Genomic DNA, 22468 nt, shown 5'->3' on the forward strand with positions numbered 1-22468 from the left:
GTGGCGGCGGCTGCCGCCCCCCCGCTCCCTCCGCCGGACTCGATGGGTAGCTGGAGCCCGGAGTTGTCCGCAAACTGCAGCGCAGCATCTCGGGGACTGTGGGGCCGCTGCCGAATCCCCGCGGGGCGCGGGGAGTGCACCGTGAGTGCCGGGGGCTCCGGGGGCTGAGGAGCCGGGCGGGTGCAGCGTGCCGTGTCGCTGTAACAGCGCCGGGATAGTGGATGTATCAACAGAAGGTGTTGACACGGGGTTAACCCTTCCCAGCTCCTGCCTTTCAGCGTTTTCTGCTACAGCCGGAGCCCAGCCAGAGGCAAATTTTTGAAATTCAGATGAGGAAGGCGTAAATATTTTATTTGGGGAAATGGGTTTCTCGCGTGCCTGCGTGTGCATGTCCGTACGCAGAGCTCGTGTGAGTGCGATGTAACGTTACATTTAAAATTACTTACCTGTACAGATTCCGTGGCAGTTTTTTGTCAGGGCAGCAGTGTACAGATTTACAATTAGCTGCACCTAAGTTTGGGTCAGCCCTGTTCCGAAAAAGTGCCGGTTTATACCTGTAACACGAGCAGATGTGTACAATGGCACATCTCCTGGCTTGCTGCCGGTACAAATCCACGCTGGAAAAGGATAACAGCCTGTATCGGGGAAAACCCAACATGCTGAAAAATCATCAGTTAGGTTTTTAGTATAGTCATTCTTACTTAAAACTGCCTCGAAAGGTGTGGAGGATATTACACGTTGTTTTACTTGATAGATTGGAAAAGAAGGCAACTTTTATTTTTTTGTACCCATCTCCTGTGTGTAACCTTCAAGTAGTGCTCATAGTTGGAGAAAGAAGAATGGTAGTGATTCGAAGAAGTCTTCTTTAATTTCTTTTTTTAATCTTGGGACTAAAATACATTTGTTTTAAAGTTTTGAAATGTTCAGCTTCTTCTATTTTCTTCAGAGACGTTCACAGTAAAGAAGGTAATAATTAGATACTTGTGATAGTTGAGCTGTAGTACTCTATGGAGTACTAAATGGAAAGTAAGAGAATTGTCACAGAAGCCAGCTTCAAATTATACTTTTTTTTTTTTACCCCCAGTCTGGCATTTGCTGTTGAATTTCATTTTAAAAGGATGGTTTGTTCAGCTTTGTCTTAATTTAAGTAGAGATTTATTTTTAAGATTAAAGATTAGAACAATGGGAAGCAATTGCAGCTTACACACTTATAGTCTTACTGAGAGTCAACTTAAGAGTATTTAATACAGCTGTTTAAGTATTCTCTTCTCATTTGTTTTATGCCAGTTAGTTGTAATTTCTTTCTGTAACATGGACTGTTATAAACATTGTAAAAAATGCTTATTATCTTTATGTATAATTCATTCTCATGAACAAATTAGATTTTTCTTCCATGAGTGAACTATAATATGAAATTTAATGTTCTGACCTTTCTTATGCTGGGTCGCTGAAAACAGTGTCATTTAGTTTTCCTGAAATCCCAAGCATATTTTTGTTGTTTTCTTAATGCATTGTTTTATGTTGTTGCTGTTAATTGCAGAAAAAAATAACATTACACATATAATTTTCACACTACTTCTTAATAGATACAGGCTCTAAAGTTCTTGCAGTGTAAAAGAAAAACTCTTAGGTTTTTTTTTTTCAGGAGCTCTGATGGCCAGCATTTTCGTTAATGACAGTCATTTCTTTGGCAGGAAGATGTTTTCATTTGTATTTACTTTTCAGTACAGGGCAATTATGCTGCTCTGTGTTGTGCACTCTTCGTAGTTTCTATCTCAAAAGAATTGCAGTGCTTGGAACAGGACTGCAGTTTGAAGCAGGTGTTGTGTTTTACTGTTATGCAAAATAACACTAAAATATAATTGTAAAGGAAATTCAGGAAACAGCTGCAAACTTGGTGTGATAACCACTACATTATGTGAGCAGTTGTTGCAGCATCTTACATCGAATCTAACACAGCAAAGACTTGTTTCAGCAAAGCTCACCGTTGCTTTTTTTTGGTGCTGAAACCTTGTTCTCACAAGAGAGGTCTGATAGGTCTTACAGGGGAAGATCAGACCATAACCACAGTTACAATGCTGTAACCAACTAGTGAGTTTTTAAATTGGTGCTTTACATTTCATCTTCTTCTTTTTTTTTTTTTTTTTAAGTATACTTTTTTCCTTCCAATGCTACAGAAGATGAAGGATAGAATCCAGTTACTGGAATGCAGGTTGCAGAATGTCTTAACCCAACTAACATATGGAAGCCTACATAGGCCTGAGGTGGTAAAATAGTAAAATAAATGGCCTATAGCAGGCCATCTGCCATTTGCAGAGCATTTTCATCATGCTTCATGCCAAACTGGAAATTAGTCTTTGTATTAAAAATATATTTTGAATACAAATCAAAGATTTCGAATGTTTAATGTTACACATGGCAAGCACATTTCTATCTGGGAGCTAGAGAAGTCCAGGAAAATTGCGCTGGAAAAATACTGCTTAGTCTGATGCTCAGGGCTCAAGTCATTTTCTTCTCTTTCCCATCTCTTTGTCTTCCCAGTAAGCACTGATTTACTTTTGTAAAACCTACTCCAGATATGAAAAGTCCACTCTTATATGTGGCAACTAAAGGGAGGAATATCGATGGATTCTGAGTGTCATGATTTCATGTAAGTCCTTGCAGCTAGCATAGCGTGTCCCAGCTGAGGAGGTGCCTCATAAATGGGGCTTTTAAAAAGTTGCTCATCTTGAAAGTATTCTTCGAACATCAGCTGATCAATTTTCACAGAGTCCCTCTGAAAGGAAGGCAGCTGAGGTATCCTCAGTTTATTGACTGAAGAAATCGAAGCTCAGATTTTGTGCAAGAAACTCAATGGAGCGTGTTTGGGAGATTTCTGGCTATTGGGTTATGCTAATATTACAGTACGCATCCAGTCCTAAAGCAAAATATGTTTAAGAGCACTCTGAAGAAGTGAAAGAGAGGGAAGCATAGAGAGGGAAGAGCCTATTTCTTTCATCTTATGCAGAAGTATTTATGCGTAAAATCATGCTTAAGTCTGTCAGATAAATCATTACTGTCTGGTAACAGTGAATCCAAGCCAGTTTCAATGCTAGTGAGCTATAATATGGATATTTTGTTACATTGCCTAGATACTTGCCTTTCTTTGGACAAATAAATACTTTGATTCAGAGGTATTTGGGTGTACCTTTTGCTATGCAATTGTAACATGTTCTTTACATCAGTTTCTTGTAAATCTCTCCGTTGTTACTCAGTGTTCTAAAGCTACAACAGCACCTTGAAAACAAGTGTGCATATTTGTGGAAAGTCATTTGTCCTTCAGGAAACTGGGTCCACTTGTGAATTTTTGTGGTTGCAATTTATATAAGATTTTTTAAAAATAAAGGATATGAAATGGGGAGTATTTAACTGGAGCATTCAACAGAGATATTTTATTCCCCCTTCCCCCATCCCCTGAAGATAAAGTGTTACTTTAAGCATTCATCTTTGGATGTGTCTAATGCTGATGGAGTTGGATGATGAGGTCATTAAAAAAAAAAAAAGTGAATTGTAATGCTTAGAGAAGGTGATGGGTACATCAAGAATACAGAAAAGATCTCAGATCTGAATGGAAATCAGGACAGCGTAGAGTAATAGGTCTGTGTATGTTTACATCTCATGGCTTATAGCAGCATGTGCTGTCTTTCTCTCCTGGCAGAGGTCACAGAGTTGATGCGGAGCTGCTGGGAATCAGGAGCTGCCCGGACCACAATGCCCTACCCTGCTCCTGGCCTTGGGAAGTTGTGAGCTGCTCATGTCCATAAGGAGGAAGGATGGCTCATGGAATTCCTTCACAAGGCAAAGTTACCATAACGGTGGATGAATATAGCTCCAACCCAACGCAGGCGTTTACACACTACAACATCAATCAGAGCCGGTTCCAGCCTCCACATGTGCATATGTGAGTATTCCCGACCTGTGTGCCTGCCTGCGTGCCTGCTGTGTGCCTGCCTGTGCTGAGACGGAGGACTGCTGCTCAAGGAGTGGGTTGAAAGCTGAGACATTTGGTTAGTTAGTCATTGAAGCTAAAAGGCAAAATGGTTATCGGGTCTCTTACTCGGTGTGTCTGAGGACTGAGAAGCTGCTTCATCCTTTCCTGGAGGTGGCCGAGGCTGGGGCTCGGTGCAACCACCTCGGTGGAACTCACCCCATGTTCTCAAGCTTGTCACTTTACTGATCTCCCTTTAACTCGCCTGAGGGACCCATTGCTTTAAAATTTAAGCTCCCTTCCCCCAGCGCTTACACTCAGCTGCGAAATAGGCCTAATTGGGACTAATTGTCCCCCCTGATCAGTGAATCCTTTGTCCTCCTGGTTGCGAGTGGAACGTGTGCCGCATTCCACATTCCATTCGCAACCTGCCGCACAAAGGAGTCGGGGGCTGCCCTCTAGTTTCTCCGAAGAACTACAAATACTCTCTTTAAACAACAGCCCTGGCCCGAACCAACAAAACCATGGGAAGTGGGGAGCTGGAGGTTCCTTCCCTCACCTTGTTATTCCTGGTATTGTGGCACCCAGGGTCGCTGTGCCCGCAGCACCTAGGCACAATGGGCTGCTTGCTTAGCAAAGAGCTAACTACCAGTTTCAACTCTGAATTTCCTTCCCATTGTATAGTTGGGTTTGATCTTTATCGGTTATTTATGTGAAGGTTCTTTTTCTTTTAGCATTAATAGACTGAAAAGCACGTGAAGCTAAAACAAAGCCGACATCTCTTGACATCCTGAGAGCCATTGTTAGGCAGGATTTTGAACCATGTCACACTATTGAATTTAATAAGGATTTTGCATAATAAGGGGGGAAAGTTGTATGGTACTTCATTGCATTTTTGTTATGTAGAAGCCTGCCGGAAGAGTCACAATGTAGGAGTTCAGCACCTTCTAATAGGATTTCATGTGGTTACAATGTTCCTAAAGGCAACTTCAGGAAGGATGCTGAAGAGTGTCTGTCGTGCGTGTGACTGACTTTTCAAGGTGAAAAACTTTCCATTAATTACACTTGATTTGATTTATTACTACCACGATGATGTAACTTTGATTTTAGAAACATTTCCATGTCTTGATGCACTTTTCAGACCTTCCATCAGCAAATTTCTGTTGCATGTTTTGCACTCCAGGCTGTGCTTCTGACTGACATTAAGTACAAATCTTATTTAGAGAATGAATTCAAAGCAAACAAAAGAAAATCAGAAAGCAGTTTTAAATAACCCCTTCCTATTGACACTGACTTCAATGGGAGCTGAATTTAGGACTAAGTGTGGTGTTCAATGCTGTAAAAATTGTTCATGCTTTATTTAAAAATCTCACAAACATTTATATAGGCACTCCTCTAAGGGACAGTGTATCTCTTAAATGATACTAACTTGATGGATGTCTTGAAAGATACTTTTCTTCTTTCAAAAAATTGTGTAGTTGAGATAAAAACTGAAACATCAAAGTACAGTACAGTGACAGTATTTTAAATAATTTTTAACTTAAATTCTGCAACTTTCTTAAAATTAGAAATTTTGTTTTAGCAGAGGCTGTGGCACATGAAAGGGAGATCAACATTTAGAAAAATTGGAAATTAATTAGTCTCAGATTCACAGAGGAAGCAGAGACAGCAATGCTCAAGTGCAGGAGGCGAGTTCAGGTATAGTCTGGATAGCAAATGATGGGTTTTAGAAAACCTGTTGAGAAAGAAAAGACAGGATCGTACCAGGTGGGTAGAGGAAAGCAAGGAAGTGAAGATATGGGTATGCTGAGGGTTTGTGTGATGTAAGAGCAGTGACATTATTTCTGGAAAGGGGAGACTGGATTATGTGGTAGCTTCAGATGGAGTCTGTATTTGTCTTTTCAATGTATTGTAATGGAAGTTTTGTGTGTTTTTCTGAAAGAGGTTGTCATCAAGTGAGAAATCTGAACAGAAAATTGGTAAAAGCAGTATTAACAAAGAAACCATGATCTCTTTACCCTGTTATATCTCTGTTAGTGCCACGTTGCTGCTGCCGCCAGGATTGATTTGATTTGGTTTTACAGTCTGCTTTTCTTTGTTGCTGTCTTCTAAAGTAATGCATGTGTCTGGTTTGCTGGTTTCTTTTTCTGTTTTGTGGTTTGCCTTTTTTTTTTTTTTTTCCTAAGAGGGAATTTGAAGAGGCTTTATTCCCTAGTGAAAAATTTATTTTAAAAATCATGGGATGAAGAGAAATGAGTAAAGCAACATGGGAGCTGAATTTTGTGACATGTGTGTGAATAGCAGGGCAATTATTGCTGCAGGACCCTGCTGCATGCCATAAATCAGTAGCTGGGTGCAGCTTAAGGACAGTGTTCTTTGCTAAAGAAAATACTGGTTTTAGAAGTAATTTCTTTATGGATATGCATCTTCATGTGCAAAGGTGAGAACTGGGTTCTTGGCCTGCACTGAACCATTTACAAGTTCTCATATCCTTTGGGCCTAACTCTGATTTCACACAGAGTAAAGGAGAGTCCATGCAATATCACCAGCATAAATCTGGTGAGTAAGGCACTACTGCCAGTACTCTGCTTGTTCATGGGCTTTTTCTCCCACTTTCATTTTGTGCCTTTCATGTGACAGTGTCGTGTAGTTCAATCAGCTGCGATACAGTTATCTTTATACTTATTTTTATACCAGCACTCCTTAGTCAATTTGTTTAAGTGTACTGTCAGGTAAACAGCAGTGTATTTATTACAGCTCCTTTTGCTTGGGCTGGCAGCAACAGCAGTTTTGCCAGTATAACTTGTGAATCAGTTTGTCCAGCCTTTTTATTTTATTTCTTGACTAATTAATGTCTGAACAGGTATTCTAAAGGCAATTTTTGCTGCACAGTTGTTTTGCATAAAGGGATGTAATTTTAAATATTATTTTGTCATCTTGAAGCAATGTTCCCACCCACAGGTTTCACTTGCTTTCTGAATGTTATAAAGCGTTTGTATTTGAGTGCTTTGTCCAATTAATGTTTACTTTCACTTAGTTTTAATTAACTGCATCACCTTAGTTCCCTGCTTTCAAGGACAGCTGCAAAATAATAAATAACAACTATAATATGCTCCCCTGTGCTTCATGTTGATTATTATTCTTCTGAAAGTTTTCATACTTTCAATTTTTTTTTTTTTCAAGAATTGTGACTTAAAGAGGGAAGTGCTTCTTGCTCCTTAGGTGTATAAGCATGTGTTTGAGGGGCTTTTTTTGCGGGGGGGGTGGGGGGTGGGTTGTGTTTGTTTGTTTGTTTTTTAAAACCAAACCAGCTTTTAAACCTGTTTAGACTTTTGAGATATTCTGTATGAGGCTGCTAGCAGTGGTACCAACAATACCAGTGAGCAGCAGTAGGATGCAGCCTGGGGACAAATTCAAATGAAAAACTACTTACTTACGTTTCAACCAGACAGAAGAATCTTCCTGTTTAGGAACAGCACCCCATTTACTTGCAGAGGGAAAAAAAAGGGAAGAGTGTAATAAACCTTGTGTATCTGTTATGGAAAATGCCCCTTTGGACAGGCCTATCTGGTGAGGATGAGGGAGTTTTGTGAAGATAAAACAGCTGTAGCCTGAGCTGCTGCAGGCTGAGCCTGTTAGAGGAGTTCATTAGGTTTCTTCTGGTCTCACCAACATGGCTTGGTGGCTTGTTTTTAGGGTAGTTTGAATGCATGTTAAAACTCTGTTATGGTTTAAATTCAGTAGTAGGGGAGTAGAAAGATAGAGGCTTCTGTGCCAGAGCAAAAGTCTTCTAAATAAGTTTATTCATACCTGGAGATACATTTTTCAATCTGTAACTATATAATTTTACTGCCTTTTCTGTACTAGAGCAATCCCCCATGTGAATATTCTTATTTTAAAACAAAGAGTATAAGCAGAGTTTTATATTGGTAGAAATATATGTATGCTTGAACAAAGTACGTAAATGTCTGTGTGTAAATGTGTATATATAATAATAATAGTAAAATAAAAACACAGCTATTTGATCATAGAAGAAAAAACTTTCAACTGTGATGAAGCCTTACCTTGTTAAAACCCAGAGATCTTATTAGACTACTAACCTTGAGAGGGAGGAGGATCTTGCTTTCTTTTTTTTCTTGGGGAAACCATCCTGCATTTAATGGGCTTTATAAACTCCCACTGAGATTCGTGGGAAATCATGCATTTGATTTGCAATACTCTCGATTTTTGTTTCATGTAAGGTGTGTAATATTTAGGGGGAGGGGAAAAGAGTTGTCATTAGCAGTATATGAACTCATTTGACATTTACAGAAAAGTGGAGTTGGTATATGTAATATTACTGGTTGAGATAATAAGAGATTCAGTGTTACACCAGTCAGCTGTGCCTCGTGTGACTGGGCAGGATGTTTCAGCTGATGCTGATGTGACAGAGCTGTGGTTTTGCTGGAAATTGTTGCTCTGGCCATTAATAACACTTTTTTTTTTTTTTTTTTTTTTTATACAAAAGCATACACAGTCCATGACCACCCAGGTTTCTTTTCACTACTTATTTTTCCAAATAAATAAATAAACCAGTACTCTCTGAAACAATCAAGTGACATTAACGCTCCGGCTGTGAAAACAGGAATACTTTGAATGAGTGTGCTTAAAACTCGAGCGTTACTTTCTGACACAGGGATTTTTTTCCTGGGGTCACGGCTCACAATCAGCTTACCTTGGTGCAGGTTTAGTCTCCTTTCCCTGGCTGGTCCCTCACTGACTGCAGCAGTTCCCAGCCCGGTGTGTGAAGGAAAACAAACCTGTTTTTCTTTAGCCAAGAGCAGGAGCCTTTCAGCAGCTGCCCCGAGGCAGCTGAGCTCTCCCTGCAGTGCCTGGTGGGGATTCCAGCTGAATACGGGCAGGGAGACAGTGGAGGTGAAAACCCTTACAACTGTCCCGAAATAAACAGTCCCCCACTCCAGAAGAGGGCCAGGAGCTGGTGGTGTTTTGTGGTCTTTCTGCCACAGAACAACGGAAGCCGTGTGGCAAGGATGCCAATTTTAATTGTCATTAAGAAAACTCTCTTACTGGTGCCTGTGCATGTCTGTGTGAGTGAGGATCTCTACCACCTCACTGAACCTCACTGATTTTACATTGTTCAAAGTTATTTGTGCAAAAATCTAAGCATCACATAAGTTCTTAACTTAAATTTTACATGTAAAATGAAAATAACTTTGTAAAGAAGCTACGCTTAGAGCCTTTTGGGATGCTGGAGGGTGGAGCATACTCAAAGTGTCCATACAGTGGTGATGTAAGGCTCAGGAACTACAGTTTTGTAATTAAAATTCAAATTTAGGCCCCTTGTATTGTGTTTATACAGTGCAGTCATAATATGCTAAGCACTCTTGAAAAATTGATTAAATTTCTGACCTTTCTTTTTGTCATTGTAAAAAGGAATAATACCAAGCTACCTTTAAAAAAATGGTCTGATGTCCCTGGAAGGCTAATGCTGTAAAAGTGCCAATATTATTATTATTATAAATGTAGGATAGGTTTAAAATAATTTTTTGCCACCATTGCCCTATTATTACTGTCTTTCCACATTGCCCTGCCCTGAGATGGAAGCCAGGTCTGGTTTCAATTGGTGATAAACCCTTTACCTCTTGTGTTGGTGGGATCAGGCTGCCAGAGCAGTCTCTGCCTATCAAAATCAATCCATCAGTCCCTCAGTGTGAGGTATCAGCCTTCTGCAGCTCCCACGTGTTGTCTGAATGAGAAAAGCTGTGCCTGGAGGTTGCTCACAGGGCTGGAAGGGGGGAAGATCCCTGAGATAAAGAAAGGCTTCAGCGCTGAACCTGCTGCTCCCCAGCTGCTCCTTCCTGCCCCTGTGCCACACGCTCTGCCACCTCCCCAGGAGCGCTGGCAGAGCCTTTTGGAGGCTGCTGTATGGATTGTGACGCTGGAACAGTCCAGGTTAGAAATGTCCATGTAGTCGTGTGGGGTTTTTGGTTGGTTGTGGGGGGTTTTTTTGGTTTGTTGGGTTTTTTTTTCTAATGAGCTACTTGCAGTGATCTCTCTCTTGGTGTAGCCTCACCAGTAGAGGGTCACAGAGGTGGCCAGCACAGGGAGCTGGCACTATGCTTACTGGTCCACCAGTGGGCAAGGATAGAAGGAGGGGGATATTTGTTCACCTTTCTTGCAGAAATAAGACTACATGAAGATTTTCATTGTGAAAATGTGCTGTTAAAACATCTTGTAGAGTCAGTCTGGCTGCTGTTGGTAAACCCTGAGAGGGAGAAAAAGAAAAAGGTTTTTGTGTTCATGTGTGTTGGTGTTCTTTTGAGCTGTATTAATCATGCAGAGGAGTCTTTGGGTGACAAACACTCTATCTGTAAGGCCCCATCTCAGTAGCTGAGGACTATAAAAGAAAATTTTCATTACATGGTCTGATTCTACACCATAGTGTTACCTGTACGGTTCATTTAGTGGTCAGTCATACTGAGACACAGTTGACCTGCATTTTCATGTTTATGTGCAACACACGGTGTATTCTTACCTTGTGGGAGATGTGTGATGGGATCTGACCAGGAATGCTTTTTGCAGCAGTGGCTCCCGCCACAGTACCTTGTGCTGGAGGGAGGCTGCTCACCAAGGAAGCTCTTTGCTGTGAAGTAGTTAGACAAAAAAGATGGATATATGTTGCAATCAGGATGTTGTACTGTCACTGGAAACTTGTTAATTTCTTTTTTTAAAATATCAGGGCGGTAGGGATATTGTTGTGGAAGCAGCAGATTCTTGCTTTTATTTAGTGCTTGAAGGGTGAGAATACAATCTGTCCTGTGAAACAACTTCTAGAGCATAGATTTCCAAACAGAGAGTTAATAACTAAATTTGCAGGTCCCACGCTGCTATCCATTGGAGAATTTTTGGCTCATGGTTTTCTCCTAGTGGCAGGATGAGGCCGGTCTCCCCTGACAGCAGTGATGAGGGAGCCTGTTCCTTTTCCCTGTAACACATGGCTATTCCAAGGAAAGTGCTGCAGCTACCTATCACACATCTTATTCTTTTCTTTTACAAACCCTTGCTAGAATTTTTTGTTGGACAAATAAGCAAAAGGAAAGCCCTATAAACAATGTGAGTTTAGATGTCTATGTTATGTGTTAAATTATTATATGCAGCTAGCTTATGTTTGATGCAAGACTATTTCAGAAGTGATCAAGTGTTGGTCATGGACATTGATTTTTGTACTCAATGTTGACATGTTAATTTCTTGAGTTTACATTTCTGATCTTGAGCTCCCAGAGGTGGAAGTCAGTAATTTCAGAGTCAGTGGCCTAACATGTATCCATGGAAAAATTCAGAAATGGAGGGCTAGTGTGTCTCCTCCCTAAAGGAACACTGGAACAGTTTGGTTTTGAATTCTGTACAATGCCATGATGTAACTTGAGAAAATAAATGCTTCTAGGCATAGCAGAAGTACAGTAAGGCAGGGAGATGCCTTTAAAAGTTGCATCTCTGAACAGTGGCCTTGTAAAGTTACTGCTGGGAAGGCACAGCCCAGTCTGCTGCTGGGGTTACCTGCATCCCCTCCAGTGATATGTGCCGGCAGGGAGAGGGGAGTGCCAGTGCTGGGTAGGAAGTGCCCTCGGTCTTGCATGGGAAAATCATTCACTTCATAACTCACACCAGGTTTTCCCGAGTCCCTAGAGTGGATTTTCCAGCAAGTTGTGAGTTTTGGTCCTTGGAGCAATGACTTCTTGTTTCCAGTGGTTTGAATCATACTTGGCACATGCAGCTGTAGTTTTATGGACTTCATCGAGGTTGTTTCTGCTTGCAGAGGGCCTGATACGGCTCTCAGGTCTTCTCTGCACCGTGAATGTGCAGAGCAGCGCAAAAGAGAGGAAGGAGCTAAGGCTGTGTGTGTATATACACACACATACTTCACAGCAGATATTTCAGAAGATGCAAACAGCTTGTTTGATGGGATTTGGAAGTTCAAGTCTTACCCATTTACTTTCGGTTTTGATGTGGGCCATTAAGGTTGCAATTTTTAGATTGTGTATTGTAGAGGGCAAGTTTTGTGTTACTGTGTGGTTGTTTTTAATTATGAGGAAGCTGTGGCTGAATTATGGACTTGTTTAAGTTGAATTATCAACTCCAGCTATTAATCTAGCACTGCCAAATCCACCACAATATAAACCAATATATTAACTGCTAAAGAAATTTTTAAAAAACCCAGCAAATTAAGATCACATAAAATAAAACAGCAAACGTGTGCATTTAAAACACTGAAGTCAAACCAATTCTGTCCTGTAGTAAATGTGACTAGACTTCATTTAATGGTTTTGATTTTGCTGCCTTTTTCAAAGAAAAACTTAGGGTAGGATAATCTTGCACCCAGTAACATTCCTGGAGCAGTACCAAGTGGTTGGAGCAGAAAACGGGCAAGTCTGGATTCCAAACAATAAAGTTTAGATACCTGGCATTGCAGTCATTTTATTTATCTCCTGAAGAGTTGACCATAAAGCTTGGTCATAACCTCGATAAACCTGGAGATTTCTCCCAGCACACGAGCTGTATGTATCCTGCAGGATCTGCTGCTCTGGGCTGTCACTAAGTGCTGGTGGATGAGCAGTGCTGCTGCTGCTGCTGAAGCCTTTGGAGTGAGGCAGAGAGGATGGCTGGAGAGCAGGTCAGCTCGTAATCCCCAAATACACGTGTCCACTTCATAACTGATGGATAAGACCCATTTTATTTCTGCTATCAACAGAGTTCACCTGTGTACTCTCCACTGATAGGGAGATGTTTGCCCCTATTTTTATATGTCCTATTTTATAATGGGCGTATTTTCTAAATTTAAATTGTTATGTTGAGGGGAGTAACAAAATCTAACTGTCTCCTGTTTTTACCAAAAGTTTATTTAAATTACTGGGCTTTGTCTTGCAGGACTTGTTTTTGTCACAGGTTGTGGATTTCATATTCCCAGCCCCTCTGTTCCTTTCATCCTGCCTGACATTAGGGCTGCAGAGATTCTGCTGGACAGGGAAAAAACAGCACCAGAGGCTTCCTTGCAGCAAAGTCTCCACTTACTGTACTGGGCATTAGCTTATATCCAGCACATTAGACTTAAAAGCACAGAGCCATTAAGTGTAGCGCTCCCTTCCCAGGAGGGCAGCAGATGGAGAGAGGATGGGGGAGGGAAGGAGAAAGGAGCGTGATAGAGGGACTTGATCTGATGTATTTGTAAGCCAGGAAACTTGCTATTTACCACGTTTACAATTTCTCTGGTAAAAGGAATTGAGTGTAGTGACTGTGAGCAGGAAGGTCAGCACATTACTCCTAAATGTTTAGCTATTGCATCAGTTTATGGGAAGGAAAAGGTGCTAGTCCAGTATATCTTCCCTCCTGTTCCTTTTATATAGGGAGCACAAAGAAAAAAGTCATTACTTTTTAATTACTCTAGGCTTCTTTGTTTCTTAAGGCACATTCGCTTCTGGCCGGCAGTGAGCATTAACAATGGGTTATTTGCTTTCCTGTGAAGGGTGAAGTAGTAGTTTTGGGGAAAATTATGTTCAGAATTAGAATTTCATGTAGTCCAGCATATTTAATACATAGGAGCCTTGTCCTATACTTATAAAATGCAGGGATTAGTGACATCATTGTTGCTTCCAATGGGACAGGACCTGTCACTTAAAAATGCCAGGTTAAGTGGCTCCCTCGGTTTTAAGCAATGATCCTTTCAAAGACTTCCTTTCTCTGGTTGTTAGCAATGTACATATAAGATTATGATAATTGACAGATATTAAGGAAGAGGGAAATTTCTTCTGTGTGATGTGTTTATTTTGTAAGTTTAAAGTCATCCAGGCATTCACTTTTCCTCTTGGAAGGGAGTGAATAAATTAAAACTAAATAAATACACGATTATACATGAAAAAAATTATATATAGCCCAGGTGTAATCTTTCAATTACTTGAAAGTTTTTATATATAATTGTTTCATTTTGATTATATCTCTCTTGACATTAGTTTGATTTTCCATCATCTTGTTTGTTAAACAGGGATGTTTGCAGCTTTGACAGGAAGGCATGTTTGCAAGAAGAATTAATTTTGTTCTGCTCTCATTGCTATTCTCTACCTTGAAAGTTTCCACTTACGTACCCTCTTTGGGTTTTTGAGAGAGTTATGATTCATATTGTAACTTCTTTTGGAGGTTATTTTAATTGTTTGCATAAAGTTCTTAAGACAGTTTTTCTCCTAGAAATGTATAATGAGACTGCACAGATCAAATGCTGTAATAGGAGTTTCAAACACCCTCTGAGAATTAAAATGCTGATGGTAATCCTTGGGGTGGTATATGATTTTTTTCCCCTCCTTATTTTATCTCCACTGTGACCTTTGGTGGTGTTCTGCTCAGCTACTCTGCATGGCTGCTTTCTGAGGGCGCTGCTGTGTTAATGGAAGGATCACACACACTACTCCTCTCAGAACCTGATACATCATCTTGGCAGCAAAACAGAGACCTTTAACGTGTGGGGTTTTCATTTGTTGTTATCTATCACCATGAGTTCTATGCCTGCAAGAAGACAGGTTGGTTTAAAAATGTATAAATGTAGAATGGAGACTTCATTTTCTTTGAGTGAGAATAGAAAGGAAATCCCTGGTCTCAAGGAATTAAAATGGTCTGTATTTAGGGGGATTTTGTTTTGTGTTCTGGCTCATTCATTTTAGATATCATTATTACAGAGCATATTTTCCTGAAAAGAGTCCTTGCATCCAGTCTAGATTGTCAAGAGAAATATCAATTGAAGTTGAAACTTAATTTTGGATCACCTGGCTTCCTTGATAGTCAGTTCATGCCATCATTTCATACTGTCACTATTTTCAGTCAGTGTTCCTCTCAGAAGCTTTTTAAGATGCTATTCTACAGAATGAGAAAGACCTCTTGTGAATCATCTCATTCAGTGAAGAGTTAAAACACTGTTTTATGAAACACATAGAGCCAGGAGGTTGGTAGAGTTTTTTTATTAATTAGTTCCAATTAAATGGGGTCCTATAGAAGATTTGGAATAAGATGTGGCAATTTTCTGTATATCTGTCTGTAAAGAGACAGCGCCAGGTCCAGACAATTATACAATAAAATGCAGGAGGAATGTACTGGAGATGACCAACACAGAATAAATGGAAGTTGAGAAATGTATAAATGATCTCAAATCCCCAGAAATAACCGGACTGAAGATGTTGGCTTGAGGTGTGCTGGGACACAGCACGCCTTGCACCCGCAGCCGTATTTACTTTGTTACGGTTTTACTGCTGCATATGTGTTTAAAGATGTTCCTGCCCTAGCGTGAAGCGCAGCAGTGCGATACATATCGCAGTATTGCTGTGGTGGCAGTGTTGGAATCTGTCTTTTGTGTTTGCATGTGTCTTACTATTTACCTAACAAAAAGGTTTTTTAGATTTTGAACTTCCAGACTTGTGCCTTGTAGTTGTTTGCACGGAAGCGTGGCCATGCTTGTTGTTTATAGGAATTAAAGCACAATTCTTTCTGGTATTTTGTTGTTTTATGGGGGTGTTTTGTTTTGTTTTGTTTTTTTAAGGCACCAAACAGCTGTCAGTGGGGTAGAATTTCTATTTGTTTAGTGTTATTAGATAATGAGCTCTAAATGAAAAATCAGGCATCCTGCTATTTGTCCTCTGAGTCATCTAATCTTAAACAACATGCTCTGCAGTCATACAGCATGGACAGTGCTGACAGGTATGTTCAAAGAATTTATGGGGTTTTTTTTTCCCCCCCCCTCTATCTTCCAAACAGGAAAAGACAGAAAATTAAGAGTTAAAATGTTCATTCTTTGATGGTATAACTAAAGTAATATGTTTCAGCTACATGGGGAGCTGCTGGAGTGGCCAACCTTCTGATTTTAGCACCCTCCCAAAAGTTGTTCTCCTGCAGAAGAAACAGTTGAATGGAGCATGAAAAAGTTTCTTGAACTGCCTCAGTTTGTCCTTAGTTTACTTGAATACTTTGACCTGCAGCAGTGATAATCAAGAACCATGGTATATGGATGGCTATATCTGGGAGAAGTATAGAAGAGAGAGTAAAATCTAGGCTGTCCTTATTTGATTTGTTGCCAAGTGTGTGTCAGTGCCCTGGCCCAAAGTGGGCAATGACACTTGCTAGCAGCACTGCTCCGGGGACTCACCTACCAAAGGTACGTCAGGCAGCATTTAAACAAATGTTCTTAAATGTTTATCCAGCTTTTGCAGTCATTTTTGGTCCAGTACTGTAGAAGGGTTGTGTCATTACGGATGTGGTGCCCCGTGTTCTGTGAGCGTGACAGGGTTAAGGTCTGTTCCCTGTGAACATTGTGTTTCCCCCACTGCCAGGTTTTGATAGCTGTACCACAGCATGTTGTAGTTGTAGGAGGTGTTGTGGCTACTGCATTAGTTACAACTTGAGATTTTAGTGATGTTGGTTCAATGGTTCTTGCAGATCTCTTAACTGAAAGGGCTTTTAAGAACAGGTGGGTGTAGTCTTAAAGCTACACAGGGCACAGCAAAAATCTTTTCCTATTTGCCTTACTTATGCTGCTGCCTGTGTTTTTGAAATCCACTGCAGAGCTACACTTGTATTTTCTCTGGGGAGCCTTATGACTGTGGTTTGGATGTGTCTTCCTCAGTGTGTGATACGGCTGCCAATTGACCTGGCAGCTCTAATCAAGTTAGGAGGTCAACTGTACAAAGGAAAAAGGAACCACATTCATTAACCCCCATGTATCTTTTGGTATTTAGTAAAGGTGGAATGGGTAATTACAGAAAATACTTGAAACTAAATTGAGGCGTTTTGGTAGGTACTTCCCCCACTGTGAGAATTTGACTTTGCGATGGCACGGGGGGACACCAGTCCACATGTGCAATTTAAATAGGTCTGGATTTTGCATCATAAATATGCACCGGATGCAGGGGAGAAAACCAGCACGTTCTCTCAGGATGCTGTTAGGGCCAAGCAGAATCTCATTAGGGACAACTTCAAAGATCAGTTCCTCATGTCCATAAAAACAAGCGTAAATTATCTTCTCTGAGCCTGCTGTTAGCAGTTGCACTGTTACATTATGCATGTAGCCTAGACTGCACATGGTATCAACAAACTGCTCTAGGTTTCCTTAGGGTTTCATTTTTATGCAAGGCATGGCAACTTTGCTGTTTATTGTTGTAGTTTCGGCTAATACAGTATTTGACTTAAAATTTCCTGTTATATTAGCTGTTAGTAGTGACACGGTGTCTGAAAAGGACTTTTAATGTTCCACAGTGCCCGTGTTTTTATAGAGGAATGGCATACAGACAATTCCCTGTATTGACAGCTTTACTTGCTTTCTCATTCTTCTGCTTCCTGCACTTAGTGAGAAGGTGGCTGATCCCGACTCTCTTGGAATGAAACTTGAAGGAGCTTTCAGTGAGGCTGCTCTGCAGCATGTGACTTAAATGTTTATGAAAATGATAAAGAGGGTAGAACTTCAATAACGTGTGCTTTCACTGGGCCACACGCCCCATCATATGCATTTGAAAGGCCAGTTTGTAATTGTTCCTGGGGAAATGTTTTGACGTGGTGAAATGCAGCATCTGTGCATGGAAGTTTTGTGACAAGTTTCTATGGGATCAAGATTTTTGAGATTGCCTTCACTGTCCTTGCAGAAACAGTAAGATGCCATGAAATATTCTCCTGAACTGAACTATATTGCTAAAAAGGGTAAAATATTTAATATTTCTTTTCCTGTGGTATTTTTGTCTGTTTTGTATGGCTTAATCATTGATGAAAGAAAGCTTTCACTTGCACACCTAGTCAAGGCTTGCCACTGCCTTCAGATGTGGTGTTAAACTCCTGACTGGGCCAGCAATCTGATTTGCACAGTGGTGTCGCAAAGACCTGCAACTTGGGGCTGCTTTAGGCTGCTCAAACTAACTTCTGTTGTAACATCCCATGTGGCTGGTTCAATCCACTGTTGTTGAGTTCATAATGCCAAGGAGCGTGTGAAGCAATGGTTTTACGAGAGCTCTTTGGCCCTGCTTGTTTGGGGTGGTGGTGCTGCTAACTGGAGCAGCCCTCGCTCCTTTGCAGTGCTGCTCTGTTTGCCCAAGTGTCTTTGTCATATGTGTAGCATAATTGGGAATTCAGAGTAATCCCTGGAGTATGATGCCCAGTTCAGCTCTGCAGTCCTGTTCATTGTCTGTCCCTGTACAGTTGTACTGGCACAACAGCCTGAAGCAGGAACCAGGCACAGCAAGAGGGGACTGGGAGCTGCAGAGGTTGGCACTTGCTGAAAGGTGAGGTTATCGATCTGTATCCCTGCACAGATTAGTAATGGCCCTGTGTTTAACGTGTGGCTGAGAGCAGTTTGTTTGCAAAGGTACTTCATGAGACGCAGCTATGAAATGGCTGGTTTATGTGTCTTGTGGTGTCAGATGGCTTAGAGTTCACTGTGTAGGTGAAGTGCAAGTGTAGAATGAACCCACCTGAGACTTTTGTGTAATTTCCAAACAAGACATAAACAATTTCCCAACATTGTTCAAGGTTACAAGAATAATATGAGATAATTTCTACATCCTGAAGGGCCTGAGTGCACCTGTGGGGATCAGTGGGAATTTGACTTTCTGCAGGGCCAGAGTAGTGCTTTGAAGTGTGAAGAGTGCTGAGCTGCCAGCTGTCGACTGGTGTTGTCACAGTGGTGATGATGCAAGGCACTGGCTGGTGCAGGAATGTAAAAGTACCGCCCCATTTTGCACTGTAGGACAGGGTCTGTAGAAGCCCAGAAGGGGCTGATGTGCATCTCAAATACCCATAGTCACATGGCTGTGGAGCAAACTAAGGGTTTCTGGTAATAACAGCCAAGGATGGCTGGTAATAACATATTGTGAGAAGGAACAGGATGTGGCTGGAGAAGGGGGCTGTGTGGTGGTAGGCAGCACTTTCCTGGGACAAACGTCCTTGTCCTAGTTCCTGGAGATAAGCACAACACAAATGCAGGAATGAGACTGAGAATGGCCGTGGGCTGTAGGGTGGGAACAAGACCACCAAGCACCCCCAAAGTCCTCCAGCCAGAAAGGTCTGGAAGAACAGACTGTGCATGATAACTAATTTGCATAGAAAGTGAAAAACTTATCTCCAGGCTGGAGAAATCAATATAAATCTATAATCTATATAATCTATAAGAATAAACCCAGAGTGTGTGCTTGTTCTGCTCATGTGTTGCAGGGCCCTGGACACTGCAGGATCAATGACGGGGCCAGGACTGAGTGATTCCCTTCCTCCTTCTCCCTCCCTCCTTGCTTCTCCCTCTCCCACCTTCCTCGCTCCACTCTACCCCTTTATTCAAAACCCACTGCCATGTGCTTCTACAAGGAGGTCAGGGACTAACATACCAACTTCCATGCCTAGTGTTTAATTACTAATAAATCTTTCTATGACCTTTGTTGTTCCTTTCAACCACGAGCTACAAATCTTGCGTGCTCCCTTCTCTTCAAGGGTGGGACCCTGCAGTGACTGTGGAGCTTCCCCAGGTTGCAGCCTTGGTGGAGCTGTGGGCATGGTCCCACTGCAGATGGAATGAGTGGGGCCTTGGACAGGACAGGATGTCTTCCATCCTTGAAAACCCTAAATCCCCATTTAGAACTTCTACCTCCTGGCTCCCTGGAAGAAAGGGCAGTTAATCTGAATAGAGGCCAAATGTGCACTTCAGTGCAGCTAGTGTGCTTCTAATGTTAATCATGTTAACAGATCTGCCGAAGAATGACACAGATTGTGATGGTAAAGCTTATCTTCTTGATAGGAAGTATCCTGATAAAGAAAAAGTATGGAGCCAAAAGTCTTGCTACTTCCTAGGTTTAAGTTTTTTGTTTTGTTTCATATATATTGGATTTTTACTCTTACAAAACCATTGAAAAACTTACTCTCTCTTAACAAGCATCAAATTCTAGTGCAGAGTTGTCTGAATTTTAATGGAATTAGAAAATACTGAGTTCTTTGCTCTGGAAAAGTTGCTGCCACTTCAGATGTGTTTTAAAATCTAATGAGATAAAAAGCCTCCTCTAATTTTATTTTTTTTTAACAGAAAAGAATTTGACTGAGCTTCCCCCCCCGCCCCCCGTGTTTAAAAAACAAAGGAATCAAAACATCCCGATGGTGTATATTTGTTATTTGTTTTTACATGTGTCTGTGTATGTATGTGTACATATAGCTGGTGGATACCTGATGCCCAGAGTGAATTTTGCATGCAGTGAGAGCTTTGCTGTTTCTTGGGAGCCTGCTTCCTATTTACATTCTCTTGACTTGGATTTTAAAGCTTTTAAACCCCCAACACGGTTTGTTATCTTGCTGAGGAGTGATCAGTTTCATCAGAAGTTCAAGACTGTGTTGGGAGGAAGTCTTCATTTAACATCATTGTTTAGGTCTGGCTCTTTGTCTGCCCCTCGCAGACAATGTTTGAACAGGCGATAAGATAAAAAGTGGCAGTGATAGCCATGCTGCAGGGTTACTGGAAGGGCATGAAACAGCCTGGCCAGGGGACTTTAGAGGTCTGATTCTTAGTTATAATGGGTGATTGAAATGTTCTTCTCATGGGGTTGGCAGTTAATGTGGGATTCATGTCAGCCTGTCCCTCAGGAAAAAATGAAATGGTTGTAGGAAAACAAAGAAAAAGCGGTCTGTAAAACCGGGTAGAGCATAGTTTGGTTTTTTGTGTATAGCTTGGTCACTTGGTGTTTTTACTGTTTAAGTACCTACATGACACCATGTGAGGATACAGTTTTGTTCAAGGAAGATAAAAAAAAAAAAGAAGTAACAAAGAAGTGTGGATGGTTAGACCTGAGATGCTGTCACCGGAAGGTGCAAAGGTTGTCAAATACACCCTGTAGCACAATTAAGAAACTGCAGCCAGGGCTCTTATTATCTAAATATATTAAAGATATTTGCTTTCCCTTTTTTCTTTCTTCATTCATTTTGTTTGCCTTTAATTTGCCTGTTTAGAAGTCTGTTTCCCATCCAAGCCTAATACCACCTCTAACAGAAGGAGTCATCTGGAAGTCGAACATGCGATGCAAGATCAAACTGTGTCTGCAAATAGAGAAAACTCTCATTAGACCAAGGGGGTTCTTATTTTTGCCTTAATAGGAAAAAACCCACCCTACTTAACACTTGAAAAAATGGCTGTGTTGATCCGGTGTGTAGCTTCTGCAGGAAGGAGGCAGCCATGCCCCAGTGCTCCTGTTGCTTCACTTGTGCTCATACTCAGTGCCCATCTGGTGAGCTGAATCCACTCGTGGAGGGGCCTTGCAGCTTCCAGGACTAGTCCAAGTCAGCAGCCACACCATGAGAAGGGGCAGGTGGAACACAGGAGAACAGAGATCTAGGCCTAGGTCTGCATGGCTGTTGTGTGAGTCCTCCTTTCTAGGCTGTGATGTCTGAAGTCTTGACTCGCAGTACTGGCTCAAGGCAGTTGTTAGAGCAGCTGCTCTGTGAATGGGGCTGGGAGGAGGTTTGGCTGAGCACATGGCTGCTAATGGATGGTTGGGAGGGTGTGAGCAGCCACCTGTTTATAGGCTCCAGATACAGGTTCTGGGTTAGTGGGAGAGGAAATAATAGTGGCCTTTACCAGATCTGTGAATGGACTGGATGGTAAAGACAATGGCCTTGATAGGCTTCCTGATATGTTATCTCCCGTGAGTCAGAGTTTGGTGGGACACTCATAAAAGAGAGAATCACATGCTGAGAATGATCAGGGAAAATCCAGGACACAACAGGTCTTCATGGTTAATACTTTTGTCTGTTTTGCTTAGCAGTGTGAAAAATGACAGCATAGTTTGTGAGTCAGCAGCACTTCCCATACTTACTTTGAACTGTAAAAGTGGCTGTATGCTGTAGTAGCCTCAGAGTGCAGCTCTGACATCTGCTAAACTGGTGGCAGGCCAGACGTAACATCCCAGGGCTGAATTCCCTTTGTACCACACTGTACTTGTCCCTCCATATATAAGCGTGTTCCCATCACGCTTGGACTGGAATTCCATTTTTGCCATCCGGCTGGGAGCTGAAAGAGTGAGTGACACATGCCACAGGTCAGAGACCTTGTTAAATTCCTGTGAGGTTAGATTCCCTTCAGACAGTTGGCTTGTCTGGGTTGAGCACAGCAAGGCAAACCGCTGCTTACTGATGTCTTGGGGCTGTTGGTGCATACACCTGGCAGGTTGCCTCAAACTGAGACATAGTTCAAATGCAAGTCTGTAATTCAGGCTATTCTCTAGGCCTGGTTACTTAGCAAAGGTCAAGGTCAGAGCAGCTTACTGGATCATGTTTTGGGGGAGGGTGTATGTGCACAGAGTGGCTTATAAGGACAGGTATTGTGACACAGTGAATGACAGCGATCTAAGTAAAGTGATTTTGCTGTTTTGCAAAAAATACGCACCTGTGCTTGTTAAGCTAAGTTGTATTTGCTGCTCTCTTGGTGACACACTGTGAAGGGTATGCAGCTATCAAGTC

At 41.5% G+C, this 22468-nt stretch overlaps 1 protein-coding gene across 2 annotated transcripts in view; it reads left to right on the forward strand.

Moving 5' to 3' along the window:
• The first annotated feature begins 9 nt into the window (after positions 1–9).
• The window catches only part of MPPED2 (metallophosphoesterase domain containing 2), a 104473-nt gene continuing 82014 nt past the window's right edge, over positions 10–22468 (forward strand). Inside the window, exons 1-2 of one of the 2 annotated variants that reach the window (XM_017726373.1) lie at positions 10–141; positions 3698–3940. In XM_017726373.1, the coding sequence (XP_017581862.1) occupies positions 3813–3940 (128 nt within the window). In that variant the 5' untranslated portion in view covers positions 10–141; positions 3698–3812. Of the gene's footprint in view, positions 142–161; positions 2651–3697; positions 3941–22468 lie in introns of those variants that run through there. The other variant, XM_008644079.2, reaches the window with a different exon arrangement.

Source organism: Corvus brachyrhynchos, unplaced genomic scaffold (assembly GCF_000691975.1).
Source record: "Corvus brachyrhynchos isolate BGI_N302 unplaced genomic scaffold, ASM69197v1 scaffold281, whole genome shotgun sequence".
Taxonomy (NCBI): domain Eukaryota; kingdom Metazoa; phylum Chordata; class Aves; order Passeriformes; family Corvidae; genus Corvus; species Corvus brachyrhynchos.